This window comes from Lethenteron reissneri, unplaced genomic scaffold (genome assembly GCF_015708825.2).
Source record: "Lethenteron reissneri isolate LAM-NWPU_2019-01 unplaced genomic scaffold, ASM1570882v1 scaffold_1488, whole genome shotgun sequence".
Classification (NCBI taxonomy): domain Eukaryota; kingdom Metazoa; phylum Chordata; class Hyperoartia; order Petromyzontiformes; family Petromyzontidae; genus Lethenteron; species Lethenteron reissneri.
The window spans coordinates 7,501-28,592 of NW_026891210.1; the positions used below are offsets into that span (position 1 = coordinate 7,501).

At 52.7% G+C, this 21,092-nt stretch overlaps 3 protein-coding genes across 3 annotated transcripts; all 3 read left to right on the forward strand.

The window, feature by feature from the left end:
- Nucleotides 1–184: 184 nt before the first annotated feature.
- LOC133362454 (activin receptor type-2B-like) lies at nucleotides 185–9,255 on the forward strand (the record flags this gene model as incomplete). Its single annotated transcript, XM_061581402.1, has 6 exons — nucleotides 185–318; nucleotides 1,014–1,111; nucleotides 2,099–2,254; nucleotides 6,166–6,296; nucleotides 8,590–8,786; nucleotides 9,168–9,255. Coding segments are annotated over 6 exons (804 nt in total), but the record flags the coding sequence as incomplete, so codon positions are not given.
- Nucleotides 9,256–15,411: 6,156 nt separating this feature from the next.
- LOC133362456 (proto-oncogene Wnt-3-like) lies at nucleotides 15,412–16,403 on the forward strand. The gene is made up of 2 exons (XM_061581404.1): nucleotides 15,412–15,490; nucleotides 15,874–16,403. The coding sequence occupies exons 1-2, from the start codon at nucleotides 15,417–15,419 to the stop codon at nucleotides 16,226–16,228; spliced, it is 429 nt and encodes a 142-aa protein (XP_061437388.1). The 5' UTR covers nucleotides 15,412–15,416; the 3' UTR covers nucleotides 16,229–16,403.
- Nucleotides 16,404–17,794: 1,391 nt separating this feature from the next.
- Nucleotides 17,795–20,028, forward strand: LOC133362460 (protein Wnt-5(I)-like). The gene is made up of 3 exons (XM_061581411.1): nucleotides 17,795–18,346; nucleotides 18,507–18,774; nucleotides 19,931–20,028. The coding sequence occupies exons 1-3, from the start codon at nucleotides 18,194–18,196 to the stop codon at nucleotides 20,026–20,028; spliced, it is 519 nt and encodes a 172-aa protein (XP_061437395.1). The 5' UTR covers nucleotides 17,795–18,193.
- The last annotated feature ends 1,064 nt before the right edge of the window (nucleotides 20,029–21,092 follow it).

Genomic DNA, 21,092 nt, shown 5'->3' on the forward strand with positions numbered 1-21,092 from the left:
CACGACTACCATCACCACTACCACGACTACCACCACTACTATCACCACCACCACTACCACCATCATCACCACGACTACCACCACCACTACCACGACTACCACCACTACTATCACCACCACCACTACCACCATTACCACTACCACCACCACCACCACTGCCGCTGCTCCCCTCTCACCGCCGCAGGGCTCGCTGTGCGACCACCTCAAGCGCTCCACGCTGTCGTGGCACGAGCTCTGCCACGTGGGCGAGACGTTGGCACGCGGCCTCGCCCACCTCCACCGTCACGTGCACGGAGGCAAGCCGGCCATCGCCCACCGGTACGTCGCTAGCAGGCCGCCCACGGATCACCGGGGGTGGCGGCGGTGCGGGTGGCGGAGTGGGTGGGGGGCCCCTGCCGACCTCGGGTTCGGACTCCGCCAGAGGTCGCAACCGGGTACCCGATACCCGCACCCTACCCGATACCCGTACCCTACCCGATACCCGTACCCTACCCGATACCCGTACCCTACCCGATACCCGTACCCTACCCCATACCCGTACCCTACCCGATACCCGGCTACCCGTACCCAGCCGGGTACGGGTAGCCGTTTGCGACCCTGGTGCGGCCGGGTACGGGTAGGCCGTGAGTCACTGGTGAGTAACTGTTTGTCACTCATTTCGGGTAGGGTACGGGTAGGGAATGGGTACCCATTTGCGACCCTAGTGTGGCCGGGTAGGGTACGGGTAGGGAACGGCTACCCGTACCCGGCCGGGTACGGGTAGCCGTTCCCTACCCGTACCCTACCCGAAATGAGTGACAAACGGTTACTCACCAGTGACTCACGGCCTACCCGTGGGTACGGGTACACATTTGCGACCTTGGTGCGGCCGGTTACGGTTACGGGTAAGGAATCAAAACCCGTTTGCGACCTCTGGACTCCGCTTGCGCCTCACGCAGCCCCCTCTCACCCTTCGACCGCTTGAACGCGTCACCGTGCCCCCCCCGCCCCCCCCCCCCCCGACTCTCCCGCAGCGACTTGAAGAGTAAGAACGTGCTGCTGAGGAGCGACCTGTCGGCCGTCGTCGCCGACTTTGGCCTGGCGCTCAAACTCCAGCCGGATTGCCCGCCCGTCGACATCCCGCGGGTAAACACCGACGCCGGGGCCAAGAGGCGGAGACGCCAAGAGGCGGGAGGGTGCCGATAGAACCTCGTTTGCCAGAAAAAAAAATTTGATAGTTGTTTTTTTTTTACCCTTTTATCTGTGCAACAAGACTAGGCTCTCTGGAAAGCTGTCTCGGGTGTGGACCAATAAACTTCAAGGACAGTGCATATCATCATCAGAGTTGTGTTTTTTGTTTGCATTATGACTGCAGGTATTGCGGTCTATGCAAACATGACTCCTCTTAAAAAAAGGTGTTAGTTTTGTTGCCAGACAGAAGGGTGAAAAAAACAATTATATTTTTTACTGGCAAATGAGGTTCCAATGGTGTAAATGCTTACCCCGAGCTCTCATACTCTGATGGTGCATTGTCTTTGAGTTGTGCACCTTTTGGCGTCATCTGGTCCAACACCATGTGAGACTAGGCTCTAAGGAAAGCTGTCTCGGGTGTGGACCAATCAACTTCAAGGACAGTGCATACATTATCAGAGTTGTGGTTTTTTTTGCATTATGACCGCAGGTATTGTGGTCTATGGTGTCAGTTTCATCGCCAGATAGAAGGGTAAATATAACCCGTAAAAACAAAGTTTTTCACTATAAATCCTTTATATGCGTGGCGGCTAGAGTCCTCTCGTCCTCTGGCTTGAGATGGCTGCCACCTATGGGTCAGATGATTGTCTGCAGTATTAAACAATTGGTAATTAAATTTTTTATTTGTTTTCCCTAAACAGTGTAAAATTTTGGAAAAAAATTTTCACGAACATTAATTGTCTCGCACAACGAGTCTGTGTGCAAAATGTCAGCTCGATTGGATCACGCGAAGTGGGTTAAAAAACGACCGAAAGGTTTGCACGGTCGTAAGCGCGCAAGCAAGCACGCAAGCAAGCGAACTTAATATAAAGGATTTAAAAACCAACGATCAGCTGGAGAGCATCGTGCCGAGCGTGACGCCGCCGCCGTTGCACCCCGCCGCAGGTCGGCACTCTCCGCTACATGGCCCCCGAGCTGCTGGAGGGCGCCATCTGCTTGCAGTCCGACGCCTTCCTTCACATCGACGTCTACGCGCTGGGCCTGGTGCTGTGGGAGATCGCTACGCGCTGCACGTCCAGTGGCGGTGAGCGGAGGTGGCGGCGTCGGCCCCAGGGGCGTGGTGCTGGCCGGTCCTGGTCACCTCTTGTCACACGGTGCCGCCCCACGTGATGTGGGTGGGGGGGTCTTTCTGTGTGTGTGTCTGGTCTGTGTGTCTGTGTCTGTGTGTCTGTGCGTGTGTCTGTGCGTGTGTCTGTGCGTGTGTGCGTGTGTCTGTGCGTGTGTCTGTACGTGTTACTGTGTGCGTGTGTGTGTGTGTCTGGTCTGTGTGTCTGTGTGTGTGTGTGTCTGTGCGTGTGTGTGTGTCTGTGCGTGTGTCTGTGCGTGTGTGTGTGTGCGTGTGTCTGTGCGTGTGCGTGTGTGCGTGTGTCTGTGCGTGTGTCTGTACGTGTTACTGTGTGCGTGTGTCTGTGCGTGTGTCTGGTCTGTGCGTGTGTCTGTGTGTGTGTCTGTGTGTCTGTGCGTGTGTCTGTGTGTGTGTCTGGTCTGTGCGTGTGTCTGTGTGTGTGTCTGGTCTGTGCGTGTGTCTGTGCGTGTGTCTGTGCGTGTGTGTGTGCGTGTGTCTGTGCGTGTGTCTGTACGTGTTACTGTGCGTGTGTCTGTGCGTGTGTCTGGTCTGTGCGTGTGTCTGTGCGTGTGTCTGTGCGTGTGTCTGTGCGTGTCACTGTGCGTGTGTCTGTGCGTGTGTCTGGTCTGTGCGTGTGTCTGTGCGTGTGTCTGTGCGTGTGTCTGTGCGTGTGTCTGTGCGTGTGTCTGGTCTGTGCGTGTGTCTGTGTGTCTGGTCTGTGCGTGTGTCTGCGTGTGTCTGTGCGTGTGTCTGTGCGTCTGGTCTGTGCGTGTGTCTGTGCGTGTGTCTGGTCTGTGCGTGTGTCTGTGCGTGTGTCTGTGCATGTGTCTGTGCGTGTGTCTGGTCTGGGCGTGTGTCTGTGCGTGTGTCTGTGTGTGTGTCTGGTCTGTGCGTGTGTCTGGGCGTGTGTCTGTGCGTGTGTCTGTGTGTGTGTCTAGTCTGTGCGTGTGTCTGTGGTCTCAGTTAGCTGATGAAAGTTCTCGACCGTCCAACTTTCAAAATGCATCATGGATGCATGCCGGATCCAAGCAAGAACATCTGCTGGGCTACATAGTGATGGATCAGCGGATGCGGGCCCATGTCCTTGACACCAGGACCTACCGTGGAGCTGATATGCCCTCTGACCATCGACTAGTCATCTGTAAGATGCGCCTGCCATTCTTCCATTCCGGTGGTGGGTGGACACCCAGGACCCCATTCCAGCCTAAGGTGGCCTGGTCTCAGCTAGCTGATGAAAGTTGCAAGCGAGAATTTCATCATCACTTGCAGCTGGGGTTGGCATCGTCCCCCACTCCACCTGATGTCGAGGGTAAATGGGCGAGGTTTAAGACTGTGACTCATGCAGCTGCAATGGCTGCTTTGGGTACACGGTCCAGACCTCCCCAGAAACCCTGGCTGACAGAGGAGGTGCTCAGGATAGTTGAGAAAAAGTGACAGGCCCACTCTCATCGCCTACAGCATCCCACGTCAGAGAATGAGGAGGCTTACCGCAGCCTTCGCTCGGAAGTTCGGAGAGCCGTGAGGCGCTGCAAGGATGGGTGGTGGTTGCGGGTTGCTGAGGAGATGGAGTCTGCCTCAGTGGCCCGCGATCACAAATCACTATTTAACTCCATCAAAAAAGTAACCTGCAGCGCCACACCTATTACCATCACTAGGGGAAAGAACGGTGATCCAATCTCCGACCCCCAGAAACAGGTTTGCAGATTTGCTGAGCATTTCTGTGAGGTCCTGGTGGAGGGGAAATCCCTCAACATGGAAAACATCGTGGCACAAATTGGGGATGACCATGCTGAGGCTGCGGTGCCTCAAATATTGGAAGAAGAAGTCACCCCCTGTGAGTGGCTGGCTGAGGTGCCATCTGTTGAGGAAGTACTGAATGCGATCCAGAGTCTGAGACCAGGAAAGGCACCAGGCAGAGATGATCTCCCAAGCGAAATGCTGAGGGAGGGTGGCGTTTGTGCACAGACTGCCCTATATGACATCATAACAACAGTCTGGACCACTGGACGGGTTCCGCAGGATTGGAAGGATGCCCTGGTGGTCCCCCTCTTTAAGAAGGGGGACCGCACAGACTGTAACAACTACAGGGGCATCTCCCAATGCAGTTTCAGGAAAAGGCGGTCCTGCACAGATACCATATTTTCCTTCTGTCTGCTACAGCAGATGTGTAGGGAATTCCAACAAGACCTACATCTCTGCTTTATTGACCTGGTCAAGGCCTATGATACCATCAGTAGGCCTGGGCTCTGGGTTGTTCTTCGTGCTTTCGGAGTCCCTGACCCTCTGCTCACCCTCATTAAGGACCTTCATGATGGTGAGTGGGCCCGGGTAAAACTACGTGGCCGGGAGTCAAAACCATTCCCTGTACACCTTGGGGTGTGACAGGGATGTCTTCTGGCTCCCACATTATTTAACATCTATTTTGACCACATCATTCGTGAAGCCTTCAATAGCTGTACCGGAGGAATTTCCATTTGGTACAGATATAATGAGAGGCTGATCAATGCCCGGGTGCGGTCAAGGGATGGCTTTCTATTGCTCAACCACGTTATGTATGCCGATGATCTGCTAATTACTGCTCACTCGGAGGAGGAGGTGGAGACGCTGCTGCTGAAACTGGAGCGTGCCACTAAAACTAAGCACTTGCCTGGGTATTTTGTACCATCAGACACTCCACCCCCATAACTCCCAATCAGTTGTGGAGAGAATGGAGAGTTTCCCATACCTGGGCAGTGTGCTCATGACCGGTTCCGGTTTAACAGCAGAGGTCTCACTCCGAATCAATCGAGCAGCAATATCTTTTCATCGGTTGCGTAACGCTGTGTGGAAGCTACCTGGTCTGTCGCTCCGCACGAAGCTTCAGGTCTTCTCAGCCACGGTCATTCCCTCCCTTCTCTACGCTTGCGAAACGTGGACCCCCTAATGGAGCATCTTCACCGGTTAGAAACATTTAGGCTGGCCTGCCTACGATCCATCCTGGGTTTAACCAGGCTGGAATGTGTGAGGAGCTCACAAATCCTTGAAAGATCTGGGCAAAGTCCCATCGGTGAGCTCCTCCGGCAGGCAAGGCTGCGTTGGCTGGGTCATGTAGCCCGCATGCCCAGCCACCGCATGCCTAAACAGCCTTTGTTCGGCCGGATCGAGGGGGCTAAACGGGTGCGGCACGGGCTAGAGAAGAGATGGAGTGATGTGGTACAGGAGGACGTGGAGCTGAGTGGACTTGCTGATGCCTGGTACCAGCGGTGTCAAGATCGGCCTCTGTGGAGGAGGCTCGTGAAGGACGCTACTGGGCAGTTGGAGGCAGTCGCCCTCCAACAACAACGGAGGGCGGAGGGGCGACGCTCACAACAACGAGCGGAGCGCCGGGTGGCTAAAGCACAACGAGTTGGCACAGTAGGGGGCACAGGTGGTGCATCAGCCACTCATCTCAATCATCTCAGTCAGTCGACCCGTGGCACCTGGATCTGCCTCCTTGACCTCCTGCCAGCGGGCGTTCGACAATTCACGTCGCCTCAAGGTGCACATGGCCTGGCACAAGCGTCGTGGTGACATCACCGCCACTTTGTGGCGAACGGCGGTTGTTGTTGTCTGTGTGTGTGTTTCTGTGTGTGTGTGTTTCTGTGTGTGTGTCTGTGTGTCTGTGTGTGTGTGTCTGTGTGTGTGTGTGTCTGTGTGTGTGTCTGTGTGTGTCTGTGTGTGTGTGTGTGTGCCAGGCATGCTGGGTGAGCATGTGTGTCTGTGTGTGTGTGTGTCTGTGTGTCTGTGTGTGTGTGTGTGTGTGTCTGTGTGTGTGTGTGTCTGTGTGTGTGTCTGTGTGTGTGTGTATGTGTCTGTGTGTGTGTATGTCTGTGTGTGTGTGTGTGTGCCAGGCATGCTGGGTGAGCACCGCGCTCCCTTGGTGGACGAGGTGGGTGAGCGCCCCACGCTGGATGAGCTCCGGCACTTCGTGGTGGACGGCAATGGCCGCCCAGCGATCCGGGAGGCCTGGCTCAAGCACCCGGTCGACGTCTCACTCAGTCACTCAGTCACTCACTCAGTCACTCACTCACTCAGTCACTCATTCAGTCACTCACACACTCAGTCACTCAGTCAGTCACTCACTCACTCACTCACTCAGTCACTCATTCAGTCACTCACTCAGTCACTCATTCAGTCACTCACACACTCACACAGTCACTCACTTAGTCACTCATTCAGTCACTCACACACACACTCAGTCACTCACTCAGTCACTCAGTCACTCACTCAGCCACTCACTCACTCACTCAGTCACTTACACACTCACTCAGTCACTCACTCAGTCACTCACTCAGTCACTCAGTCAATCAGTCACTCACTCACTCAGTCAGTCACTCACTCACTCACTCACTAACTCGCTCACTCTCACAGACTCACTCACTCAGTCACTCACTCACTCTCTCTTTCTCACTCACTCAGTCGCACACTCACTAACTCGCTCACTCGCTCACTCGCTCACTTACTCACTCAGCCACTCACTCACTCAATAGTGCTCTCATTCACTCAATCACTCGCTCGCTCGCTCGCTCACTCACTCACTAACTCACTCGCTCACTCCCTCACCCACTCACTCACTAACTCACTCACTCACTCACTCACTCTCTCTCACTCACTCTCTCTTTCTCACTCACTCAGTCGCTCACTCACTAACTCGCTCACTCTCTCTTGCTCGCTCACTCACTCAGTGACTCACTCATTAAGTGACTCACTCACTCACTCACTCACTAACTCTCTCACTCACTAACTCTCTCACTCACTAACTCGCTCACTCACTCAGTCACTCTCTCTCTCGCTCACTCACTCAGTTAGTCACTAACTCTCTCACTAACTCGCCCTCTCACACACTCACCCACTAACTCTCTCTCTCTAACTCTCTCACTCACTCTCCCACTCTCTTTTTCTCACTCACTCGCTCGCTCACTCACCAACTCGCTCACTCGCTCGCTCGCTCACCCACTCACTCAGTCACTCACTCACTAGCGCTCTCATTCACTCAGTCACTCGCTCGCTCACTCACTCACTCGCTCACTCAATCAGTTACTCACTCAGTCACTCCTTCACTCACCCACCCACCCACTCACTCAGTCACTTACTCAGTAACTCACTCATTAACTCGCTCACTCCCTCACCCACTCACTCACTGACTCACTCACTGACGCACTCACTGGCTCACTCACTCTCCCACTCACGCACTTACTCATTCAGTCACTCACTCACTTTTTCTCTCACTCACTCACTCAGTCAGTAACACACTCACTCACTCCCTCACTCACAAACTCGCTCACTCACTCGCTCACTCACTCACTCACTAACTCTCTCACTAACTCGCCCTCTCACACACTCACCCACTCACTAACTCTCTCTCACTCTCCCACTCTCTTTCTCACTCGCTCGCTCACTCACTCACTAACTCACTCGCTCACTCAGTCAGTTACTCAGTCACTCCCTCACTCACCCACCCACTCACTCAGTCACTTACTCGCTCACTCACGAACTCGCTCACTCGCTCACTCACTCACTCAGTCAGTCAGTCACTCACTCACTAACTCGCTCACTCGCTCAGTCACTCAGTCAGTCAGTCACTCACTAACTCGCTCACTCACTCTCATAGACTCACTAACTCACTCTCTCCCTCACTCACTCGCTCGCTCACCCACTCACTCACTCGCTCACTCACTTACTCGCTCACTCACTCGCTCGCTCACTCACTGGCTCATTCACTCACTGGCTCACTCACTCACCCACTCAATCACTCACTCTCTCACCCACTAACTCACCCTCTCCCTCACTCACTCGCTCACTCACTCACTGGCTAACTCACTCACCCAATCACTCACTCACCCTCTCACCCACTCACTCACTCGCTCACTCACTCACTCACTGGCTCACTCTTTCCCTCCCCTCCTCCTTCCCTCCTCTGTCATCCCTCCTGGTCAATGTTACTAGGGCGCAGATGTTGACTACCTCACCTGGTCTACGGGAGGACGTGGGTTCCATCCCGACCCTGACGATGTCTGCCGCTGTATTTGAAGTTGCGTTTTAACCTCGGCTGATGGTCACTCATCCAGCAGCAGATTGACCTCGTGGTGGCTTGCTGGTGGTGGTGGTGGCGGTGGTGGCGGCGGTGGGGGTGGTGGTGGCGGTGGTGGCGGTGGCGGCGGTGGTGGCGGCGGTGGTGGCGGCGGTGGCGGTGGTGGCGGTGGTGGCTTGGTGGTGGTGGTGGTGTCTTGGTGGTGGTGGCGGTGGTGGTGACGATGTTGGTGCGTGACTCCCAGGGACTGTCCCAGCTGTGTGTCACCATGGAGGAGTGCTGGGACCAGGATGCGGAGGCTCGCCTCTCGGCGCACTGCGTGGAGGAGCGTCTGGCGCAGCTGCGGACCGACCCGGGGCTGCCTGGTGGCAGCGGTGGTGGTGGTGGTGGCAGCGGTGGCACCACAGCCGCCCCTCCACCCACCACCACCGTCACCGCCACCGTCACCGCCACTCCACCCACCACCACCACCACCGCCCCTCCACCCACCACCACCACCGTCACCACCCCTCCACCCACCACCGCTATCGTCACAGCCCCTCCACCCACCGCTATCATCACCGCCCCTGCACCCACCACCACCGCTATCATCACCGCCTCTCCACCCACCACCACCACTATCATCACTGCCCCTCCAACCACCACCACCACTATCATCACCGCCTCTCCACCCACCACCACCACTATCATCACTGCCCCTCCAACCACCACCACCACTATCATCACCGCCTCTCCACCCACCACCACCACTATCATCACTGCCCCTCCAACCACCACCACCACTATCATCACCGCCTCTCCACCCACCACCACCACCGCCAGGCCCCTCCGCTCCGACCCCATCGTCCTTCTCTCCAACGCGACACCCCCGTCACTCGTCGTCGCCCCCATCGAGGAGTCAAGCCTCTAGGCCGGGGTGGGCGCGGTGGGTAGGGGTGGGGAGGGGGGGCTCCGGGGGGGTGGGGGCGCTGGGGGGGGGGCAGCACGCAAGGCCCCCCACGGCGTGAACGTGGCACGGCCTGACTGCAGAGGCTTTTTCACTGGGCCTGCTTAAACAGGCTTTACTAGGCCTAACTGGACAGGCTTTACTAGGCCTGACTGAACAGCCTCCACTAGGCCTCACTGGTCAATCCACAGCTGGATGAGTGACCATCAACATTTCCTATACTGTTGAAGTCCTATCGTGTTTGTGTCTTGTGTTGTTTTTGTCGTAACGTTCTGACACCATGCCCCCTACTGGACATCTGTGACACACCAAGAGCTTTACAGCTCTTCGGATTCCTCCGGTGTTAATAAAGACTTTGACATCACTCTCAAATGTTTGTCATTTGTAAAGCTTCCGCCCCATTACGCTCCCAATGACTACGACGCATTAGCAAATCGTAGCCCGTTTAGGATCAGTAAGATCACACCCGCAACAGGAGTTGTGTATGGGTTAGTGTAAAGGGTAGTGCATAGTAGTGTAGTGCAGTGGTGTCACTAGGGGGGTGCGAACCGCACAGGGTGACACCATCAGAGGAGGTGACACCAAAATGACCGTCTGTACAATTTGTGTGCAGTGTTTCAGTATAAATTTATTATTTTAAGAAAAAATATATTCCTGTAGTTCTAACAACAAACAACTTTGTTGTTGTCATAACTAAGCCCAGCTTACATGTGTAATAAAGGACTCGACCCTGGTTCTGTCTCCGTGTCCTTTATTTGGGTTCGCGTTCTCTTTCCCTCACGGCACTCCTCCTGAGACTCTCTGCCTGGCAGCTCCACAGCTGCCTTCGCTCCCGTAGCCTTCCGCGCTCCTGCAGCTCCGCTGCAGGCTCTTGGTGCAGCCCTCTGGCTGCTCTCACAGCAGCTCCACCGCTGCTCCCTGTTCCTCCGTGCTCGGTCACCGCTGGCCGGCGGTGCCGAGTCTTACCGTGTGTGGCGATCTCGCCACTCCCCAACCTCAGCCCTGCGTGGCCTCTGTGGCTATCTCGCCATCTCCAATCTCAGCTCTATCCCCAACTCTCTTCCACCCCGCTGGCTGGCGCCGTCATGAGCCCCTCAGCCACCAGGCTGAGGCACGGCGACCACCCAACGCGTTCACCACCCTTCACTCCCCCGACTGACCCAGATGGCTTCCTGTCTCCCCGCTATAACTTCTCCCCCACGTGACCCTGACTCCTCCCTCTCGGATCGTCATATCCGCCCCGCCCATTTACGCCCGCATTACATTAATAACAGTTATATGCTTAATACAATGTACAAAGTAACATATAGTATCGTAATTGTATAGTAAACATATAGCAGCATATAGCAGTGTGATACACATTAGGGTGGGTAGAATAATACATAGTGTTATATTAAAATGTATAAGGTATAGGGTGGTTTATAGCAATACAGTATATAATTTAATGTTGGGTTTATCTATGGCAGTATATAGTACGGTGTATGCTCGTGTGATGTAAGAGAATAAAGTTTAGATGGAAGCATATTATATAATTTTTACGACGTAGAATTGTAATGTATTACTTGCTGTTAGTAAACTCAGCTTATTGTAGAGTATAGTAAATATACTGATGATGCTATGCAGTTTATACTTCAGTTTTTTATGTAGTTTATACTTTAGTTTTCTACGTGGTTGTTCAGTAACTGCAGCTACATACTATTAACATTCCTTTCCTTTGTTAATGCTACTCCCTGCACCCTCCCTTGGTGCTGCTGATCCTGCATAATGCATGGGCATAATATGACTTTGAAACCCCCCCCGCCCACCTCCTACACATTTCCCATGAATATGCTAAATTCCTCTTGATATGCACATTCTTTTGTTAAGGCGCTCCTCTTCCACCTCCTACCCAGCTTATATATAAGCTCCTCGCTTGGCAGTGTCTCATTCTTCACCTGAAGACGGCTGCTTGCGTTGTAGCCGAAACGTCGTGAGAATTATTTTATTATGTTTTTTTTTATTTTATTACTTCCCTTCTACGTGACTTTACCGAAAGAACCAAGAAGATGAATCCCTGCAGTCACGAAAGCTTTAAATCCTTGGAGAGCTCTTTGCTCTTGGCCATGGTGGAGCGTTTGGAATCTGATTGATTGCTTCTGTGAACAGGTGTCTTTTATATAGCTAACAAGCTGAGATTAGGAGCACTCCATTTAAGAGTGTGCTCCTAATCTCAGCTCGTTACCTGTATAAAAGACACCTGGGAGCCAGAAATCTTTCTGATTGAGAGGGGGTCAAATACTTATTTCCCTCATTAAAATGCAAATCAATTTATAACATTTTTCCCTGGATTTTTGTTGTTATTCTGTCTCTCACTGTTCAAATAAACCTACCTTTAATATTATAGACTGATCATTTCTTTGTCAGTGGGCGAACGTACAAAATCAGCAGGGGATCAAATACTTGTTTCCCTCACTGTATGTTAACCACACTGTGTGTGTACACCTATGTTAACCACATTGTCTCAACGTTGCATGTGTACTGGGTTTTAATTAAAATTTAGTTTTCTTGATGGAGTAATTTCTGCCCCTTTATATTTTTCAACGCTTTCACTTCACGTGATATTCCTCTGATTGTCGTGGTCAACATCTTGTAACAACATGTTTAGTCTACTTCCTGTTGTCCAATCCACGAGACTGTGTGCTCACTGTGACAACGTACTGCCCGCACACCAACCAGGCGCCACGTGCCTCAGGCTCACCTGCGTCGTGTGCGTGCATCACTCTAAATAAAAAACACCTAATTGATAAAGCAATCAATAAAAATCGGCGTCAATCACTTAAGCGTCTCTTTAAAAGCGTGGACGTCTTGTTAATTAAATATCTATTTTCCCGCCGGGAATCGAGAACACCGCGGCCCATGAGCTCTGGAATCGCGTCGCCCACGAAGCTTCTGAACACGCGGTGAGCGCCGAGCGCGTGTTGCGCAACTCAAACATGTTGTTTTATTATTCAACTTCATTCGTCCCCCTCTCTCTCTGTGTGCGTGTGGTGCGCTCAAGGCTCGTGGGCGACACGTCGTTCACTTCCACGTTGTCCGCTCGACTTCTTTAAAAAAATGTTACAATTTTTTAAAATAAAAAATAAATTTGTATTAAATTTTTTTTTTTTAAGGAGTTTCTTTTAGTGGGTTTACCTATACAATGCATGGGTCTCCTTGCATATCTAGATTATATTTATTAGTTCAACAACAACAACTAGAACACCGCTGCCGGGTGACTACCGAACACGAGGTCTGACCCTGCGTAGTAAAGTGTTGTGTGTTGCTAAATTGGTTATGTGCCTACAAAGTGTGTTTTAATGAATAGTATTATTCCACACAAACTTTGCGTTTGTGAGCAGGACTTTACGTGAAGGGGTGACACACATGCACGCCACGTTTTTTTATTTAAAATAGTTAAATTTATCAATGTCCTGGGTCCCAAGCAACGTTTGTGAGGAGATTTTATTTTAATTTATTTGTAAAAAAAATATTTATTTATTTCTACCTACGTGACTTTACCGAAAAAACCTCAGAGTATGAATCCTTGCAGTCACGAATCACGAAAGCTTCAAATCTAGAATTTGTGGAGAACAACAATAGCCACTTTCTCTACTTTTGAGACGTAAGCTATTAGGTAATAAAACTGTACTACTAAGGGACAATGTTGTTGTGACACTGTTATTAATGGAGTGGATTATTCACTTCGCGTTTGTGTCCTGGGTCACACAAGCAACGTTTGTGTGGAGTATTAAGAGCCCACTTTCTCTACTTTTGAGGCACTAGCTATTAGGTAATAACACTTCACTACACAGGGACAACAATAAAACATGTTTTTGTTACACACTGAATTATCTACTTAATCGAGGAAATCTCTAAAGCTTTCGTGACTGCAGGGACTTATCTTCTTGGTTCTTTCGGTAAAGTCACGTAGAAGGGCTCGTTTTTTGTCTGAAATCCTACGGCCTTTCACTGGAAAAACCACCTCTGCGGTACTAAACTCTACTGACCTGGTATTGACAATCAAGGGGATTTCCCTGTCCCCAGACGACCTGCTTGTCAGTTTTGATGTGGTTTCCTTATTCACCAAAGTTCCTGTACCTGACACCATCGCAATCATTGAAGACTTGGTTCATCAAGGACTGAATACTGAGGTACCCCCCTGGTGAGACACTGCTTAACCAATACATATTTCACCTGGAATGGAACTTTCTACAAACAAACTGAGGGTACCCCAATGGGCTCCCCCCTATCTCCGGTTGTAGCCAACGTTTTCATGGAGAAATTTGAGACCGACGCCATCCAGACTGCCACTCTACACCCGACCTTATGGAAGAGGTACGTAGATGACACTTTTGTCATCTGGCCACATGGCCGGCCTGTTCTAGACCAATTCCTCGACCACATCAATTCCATACACCCAGCCATCAGATTCACCATGGAAGTCGAAAAAGATGGCAAGCTACCCTTTTTGGATGTCCTAATTAAAAGGAGACCTGATGGTTCAATGAGCCACTCTGTCTACAGGAAAGCCACCCACACGGATGCTTACCTAAAACCGGATTCCCACCACCATCCATCCCAGAAGAACTCCCTCATCAAGACTCTATACCATAGAGCCCAATGCATCTCCGACCAGGAACACATTGCCAGTGAACTCAAACACGTACGCCAAGCTCTTAAGGCTAATGGTTACTCCGACTACACAATCCGCAAGGCCATCACTCCAACCATCAAGAAAGATCCTGTTGAGGAGCCTATCAAAACCATCACCTTACCCTACATTGCTGGGGTCACAAAAAAGATCTCCAAAATCCTGATTAAACACAAGATCCAGGTCCGATTCAACACAGTACATAAAATCCGTGATCTGGTCCCGTCTGTAAAAGACGTGGTTCCAGATATACAGTACCCTGGCGTCTACAAACTAAGTTGCCTCTGTGGTAGCAGTTACATTGGAGAAACCAAACGACATGTCTCGGATCGTATCCGTGAACATAAAGCAGACCTGAAACACGGTAAGACAAACACCTCAGCCGTGGCAGATCACTGTTACAATATCAGTGGGCTCGCATGACATTGACTTCTCCAAGACGGAGGTTCTCTGCAAGCCATCTGGCTACCATGAGAGATTCGTTCATGAGGCGATCCACATATATAAACACAGAGACAATTTCAACCGAGAAGATGGATTCTGGCTCGGCAATCATTGGAAGGACGTAATAAACCATTTCGGATCTTAACTGATTGTTCACGTTTACGGTGACTTTCAGACCGCAGTCCACTCACTGGCATTGACTGTATCTTGTGTGCTCCACAGGGAATGCAATATTTGCTCCGTTGCGGGTCTCCTGCTTCTACATACTATTAACATTCCCTCCCTTTGTTAATGCTACCCCCTACCCCCTCCCTTTGATGCTGCTAATCCTGCATAATGCATGGGTATAATATGACTTTGAAAACCCCCAGCCCACCTCCTACACATTTCCCATAAATATGCTAAATTTCTCTTGAAATGCAAATTCTTTTGTCAAGGCGCTCTTCCCCCCCCTCCAACCCAGCTTAAAAAGACGCTCCAAGCCTGGGGTTGTCATTCAGACTCTGTCTTCTCGACAGACCTGTTCTTCACCTGAGGACGGCTGCTTGCGTTGTGGCCGAAACGTCGTGAGAATTATTTTATTATGTTTTATTTTTATTATTTTATTACTTCCCTTCTACGTGACTTTACCGAAAGAACCAGGAAGACGAGTAAATCTCGTTCGGCCCTTGCGCCCCCTGTTGACACGGGACCGGTACTGCAGGCCAAGAATATTGCATCGCGCCAAACGATGCCACCCACACATTCAATGCACGTCGTGGTTATACAGACATCAGCAGTTGGAGTTCATCACGACCACGGTGGCTAGGAGATGTTGACTCCCTCGCCCGGTACACAAGCGGTCGTGGGTTCGATCCCGTGTACCAGGCGAGGAAGTTAACATCTCCCAGCCACCGTGATGATGATGAGTGAGACATGAAAACTCAAAATATGCAGACCATGCGAGGGTGTGAACATCGTCACCACCGCTCTGCTTCTCTTCTGCACAGTGTCGCTGGCCATGAGAACTCCGATGGGCTTCTCCCCGTTGCTGCTGGGACTCTGCGCCACGGCACAGCTGGGGGCAGTCGCCAGCGACTCTTGGTGGTAACCGCGAGACGCCGCCGCTGATTTCCTCTTCACTCTTCTTCTGCGATGGGCGCACAAGTGTCTAATATCTTGCACACCCCCCCCCCCCCCCCCCCCATACGGCTGTTTGTGTTTTGTTTAACACCGAGTAGCGGGCAGGGCTCTCGTGACCAATATCATCCACAGGAGTTTTTTTGGGGGGGGTTACATCGCGTAAATGTATAAATGTTGTCAAAAAATATATCTAGCCACAGTGATGATGATAGAGACACACAGACTCCAAATATACAGCAGCAGCAGGCGTCAGGGTTGGGATCAAACCTACTACCTACTGCATACCAGGCGAGGTAGTCAACATCCCCTGGCCACCGTGACCCCCCTCCACCCCCTTCCCTCTGCAGGTCGCTGGCATTGTGGACACCCCGGGTCGACCCCTCCACGCATCCGCTGCTGTTGTGCAGCACGTCGCCGGGGCTGTCCCCCACACAGCGCCAAATATGCCAGAAGCAGCCGCACTTCATGAAGCTCGTGGCCGAGGGTGTCCAGCTGGCGATTGCCGAGTATCGGCACCAGTTCCAGGCCAAGCGGTCGAACTGGACCACGGAGAATGGGCTCGTCCCTATTCCTCGGTCGGGTAAGGAGATCGTCTCCCCGGGTCAGAGCCAGTGTCGAGCCTCTCCCGGCAAAGCGGGTTTCCCCTCGACGTTCAGCTACACACGGACGACCTTTCTACACGGCCCCATCGTCGGCTTCTAACTGCACAGCTGGCTGACTAATGCAGCGATGACGACGATGGGAGCCGTGCAGAGGATCGGACATGCGGCCGGAACACGGCGAGCGTAGCTAGGCCACGCCCCCTTCTAGAACCTTCCAGCAGGTTCCATGAGCTTCCCCACTGACCCACCTTCTACCTCTAGCCCAGACACGCCCCCTTCTAGAACCTTCCAGCAGGTTCCATGAGCTTCCCCACTGACCCACCTTCTACCTCTAGCCCAGACACGCCCCCTTCTAGAACCTTCCAGCAGGTTCCATGAGCTTCCCCACTGACCCACCTTCTACCTCTAGCCCAGACACGCCCCCTTCTAGAACCTTCCAGCAGGTTCCATGAGCTTCCCCACTGACCCACCTTCTACCTCTAGCCCAGACACGCCCCCTTCTAGAACCTTCCAGCAGGTTCCATGAGCTTCCCCACTGACCCACCTTCTACCTCTAGCCCAGACACGCCCCCTTCTAGAACCTTCCAGCAGGTTCCATGAGCTTCCCCACTGACCCACCTTCTACCTCTAGCCCAGACACGCCCCCTTCTAGAACCTTCCAGCAGGTTCCATGAGCTTCCCCACTGACCCACCTTCTACCTCTAGCCCAGACACGCCCCCTTCTAGAACCTTCCAGCAGGTTCCATGAGCTTCCCCACTGACCCACCTTCTACCTCTAGCCCAGACACGCCCCCTTCTAGAACCTTCCAGCAGGTTCCATGAGCCCTGTCATTGCACTAGTCAAGAATTCGCCACGTTCTGTCTACGTGCCGAAGCCTTGCCGGTCGGACGCGGCGGCTGTTTTAACGACGTGACGTTTCTATTTCGGCGACCTACGCTAGATAGAAAAACAACAACCTCCATTATAGACAAATGATGAAATTGTTTTGTGGGGGGGGGGGGGGGGGGGGGGCAGGCTCTCGCGAGACCGCCTTCTTCTCCGCCCTCACTGCCGCGGGAGTGGTGCACGCGGTGGCGCGCGCCTGCTACACCCCGCAGGTGATCCGCGACAGCTGCACCTGGACCTATGACCCCTTGCTGCACCCCAGAGGTAACATCGAGTACGGAGCCCATTTCGCCAAGGTGTTTGTGGACGCGAGTGTTCACGACCGCTGGAGGCGAGGGGGACAACGCAAGTCTTTGGCGAAACTCGTGCAGATAGATTTGCACAACTACGAAGTTGGTCGCGTGGTGAGTGGGCGGGTGGGTTGTAGGTATTGTCGTATAAAATGTTTTTTTTATGGAAAAAAGTATCAGTTTATGAAATGCTGCACATTATATACTTGGATCGGCATCGTTGTCTAGGGGTTGTCTTGTTCAGCAGTTCTACTGCTGTAGCCACCCGATTGCTTGTGTTGCAGGTTGAAATGTGATTTATTATTTTTCTATCTACGTGACTTTACCGATCTAACCCCCCAAGTCAGCACGCTCATGGTTCGTCATTAGCCGTTGCGCTGCTGCTCCTGTGAGTAGCAGCCTGGCTTTGCGCCACTACCCTTGGGTGCGGCACAGGCTGGAGAAGGGATGCAGTGATGTGGTACAGGAGGACGTGGAGCTGAGTGGACTTGCCGATGACTGGTACCAGCGGTGTCAAGATCGGCCTCTGTGGAGGAGGCTCGTGAAGGACGCTACTGGGCAGTTGGAGGCAGTCGCCCTCCAACAACAACAGAGGGTGGAGGAGCGACGCTCACAACAACGAGCGGAGCGCCGGGTGGCTAAAGCACAGCATGTTGGCATAGTAGGGGGCACAGGTGGTGCATCAGCCAGTCATCTCAGTCAGTCGACCCGTGGCACCTGGGTCTGCCCCGTGACCTCCTGCCAGCGGGCGTTGGACACTTCACGTGGCCTCAACGTGCACACGGCCTGGCACAATCTCCCTCGTGACGTCACCGCCACTTAGTGGCGAATGGCGGTTGGTAGTGACAAATGATGATGGTGTTGGTGGTAACTGATTGTGGTAGTAACAATGACCGTGGTGGTGGTGCTGCAGGTGATGGAAGAACTGTTGTACTACTGCGGTTGCGACAACAGAACCGGTGAATGCGACAGAGTCTGCCTGCCGCTGCGCGAAGACTTTCGCGACGTTGGCGACTTTCTGAACGTGAGCTCACGGCTGCCGGTGATGAGACTGCACCCGGAGGATTAATCCACAGTCGGGTTACAAACGGGGGGAGGGGTCCCTAACAGCATTCACTCAACCACCACCACTTCAAAAGAAAACATGGCGGATCCTCCCCCCCCCCTGATGATGATGACGATAATGTCAATGATGGCTGCAGGGAAAGTACGACAGAAGTTCCGCCATGCGGCTGGTGAGGGACAACAGGAGCGGTGGAAGTGGCGGCGCCGCCCGCTGGCGTCTGGAGCCGGTGAACGAGTGGTTGACGGCGCCCTCGGAGTATGACCTGGTCCACGTGAGCGCCAGCCCGGAGTACTGCGTCCGTGGCAGCACCAGCGGAGCGGTGGGGAGGCAGCGCTGCAACGACACCGAGGCAGCCGAGGAATGCACCGTCACATGCTGCGACAGAGGATACGACATCTCCCAAGGTGGGCCCCCCCCCCCCCACCCCCGGTTGAAATTGAGTTACAAGATTTGAGGATACGACAACAGACGGAGTGAGTTCAATGAAAGCGTGTAAACATGATCTCGTCCAGGAGCGTCAATCGTTCCACAAACTCCCGGTCATCTTGGTAGCAGCAGCGGCGGCTTTCTAGCTCTGCCATCGGACAGAGACGCTGGTCACTGCATCATTGCGCGTAGCGCTCTCGGATGAGCGTCTGCGGCCGTCTGGAATGCTCTTCCGATAATAGAAAGCACTATATTAGTCTAGATTGAACACTGTTTTCTTTAGAACTGCTTTTAGTATTTAGTTTGTCTTTCCCCTGCCCGCACCACCTGAGCGCATGGTTGGCTATGTACGGTGTCAAGAAGTTCAACGTACAAACTATACACTACACTACACTATACATCACATCCTATACACTACTCTACACCACGACTCTACACTACTGTAATGACCACCTGGCCACACACCACCGTCTCTCTCTATTCACACCGTCCCTATACCACTACGCACTAGTCTTCACTACTATACAGTACCGTACACCACGCAATCACACCGAAAATGCATTTCTGTAGAACTGCTTTCCGTGATCCTTAGGTTGCTCGAAGGGATATCGTCGGCAGTGGCTCTGCGACAGCCGCTTCCCCGCGGGTCATTCGCAGAGGTCGCAAACGGGTTTTGATTCCTTACCCCTCGTACCCGTATCCGGCCGCACCAGGGTCGCTAGCGGGTACCCGGCCGTACCCGTACCCTACCCGTACCCGGCCGGGTACGGGTAGGGTACGGGTTTCGGGTACCCGCTTGCGACCTCTGGGATGAAGCCATGTTGCAGGCGCGGGTGGGTTGATTCTAGGAACTTGAATTGTGAGAAGAGACAAGATGTTGGGAAATGAGTGACAAACGGTGACTCACCAGTGACTCACGGTCTACCCGTACCCGGCCGCACCAGGATCGCAAACGGCTACCCGTACCCGGCCGGGTACGGGTAGCCGGGTATCGGGTACCCGGTTGCGACCTCTGGTCGTTTGACAACGTCGGGAGGAGAAGTGCGCGGAGATTTTGTTCACCTCGACGTTAACGGCGGTCGCACAATTGTGATGATCTCATTAGCTCTCTCCCCTCTGCTGTTCCCTCCCCAGTCACGGTGGAGACGCAGTGCGGGTGCAAGGAACAGCTCAAGCAGAACATCAAGTGCAAGCTTTGCCCGTGGACCGTCGATCAATTCGCTTGCAAGTAGCCTCCAGCCCCAGTCTAGGGGGGGCCTCGACTGAAATCGCGACCCCCACAAAGCTTTTCGATTTAAAGCTTTCGTGACTGCAGGGATTCATCTTCTTGGTTCTTTCTGTAAAGTCACGTAGAAGGGAAGTAATAAAATAATAAAAATAAAACATAATAAAATAATATAATAATATAATATAATAATATAAAGCTGTTTATGGCATCGACATCCAGCGTGTACCCCTCACTACGAGCTGCGTTCTACTATACACACTTCACTCGCGTGCGATGCTACACTGCACTATGCACTACCCTACTATACACTCTGCATGCGCTTCATCTTCACGATGTGGAAGCGCCGTTGTTTTGTGACGTCGCCACTTGAATGCGCTTAGCGACCAAGTGCCGTTGTTCCATTTATTCCTTTGTTCTCGTTAACGCCGCGTTTGCCAAATCTAGGCACCGTTCACTCGGCGCTTGTTGGGATTCACAGCGAGGTCCGTCGCACCCTTCCCTGCGAGCCGCGTCACACTGAATCTACTACTTCACACGACTTCGCACTGCACTTGTATGCAGTGTCTCGCCTATAAAAGTCATTTTTGTCTCTTTATCTGTGTGTGTGGTGTGTGTATGTGTGGTGTGTGTGTGGATGAAACTGGCTAAGGATTTGGCTCACGAACCACAGGGTGTACGTTTAACGTACCCACACACGCTACGTCACACACACACCACACCACCCACACACCCCACGCCACACACATAAACCACACCACCACACACACACACCACACACCACACACCACACCACCCACACACACCACACACATACCACACACACACTACACACACACACTACACACACGCTACACACCACACACACACCACGCCACACACACTACGCCACACACACACACCACACACACACACTACGCCACACACACTACACCACACACCACACCACACACACACCACACCACACACACTACGCCACACACGACAGCCAGTAAGGAATTGTAGATCCGCCACTGACAATTCACTTCAAAGCATCCGCTGATAAAAGAAGATAAAGGCGCGGTCCCTGCA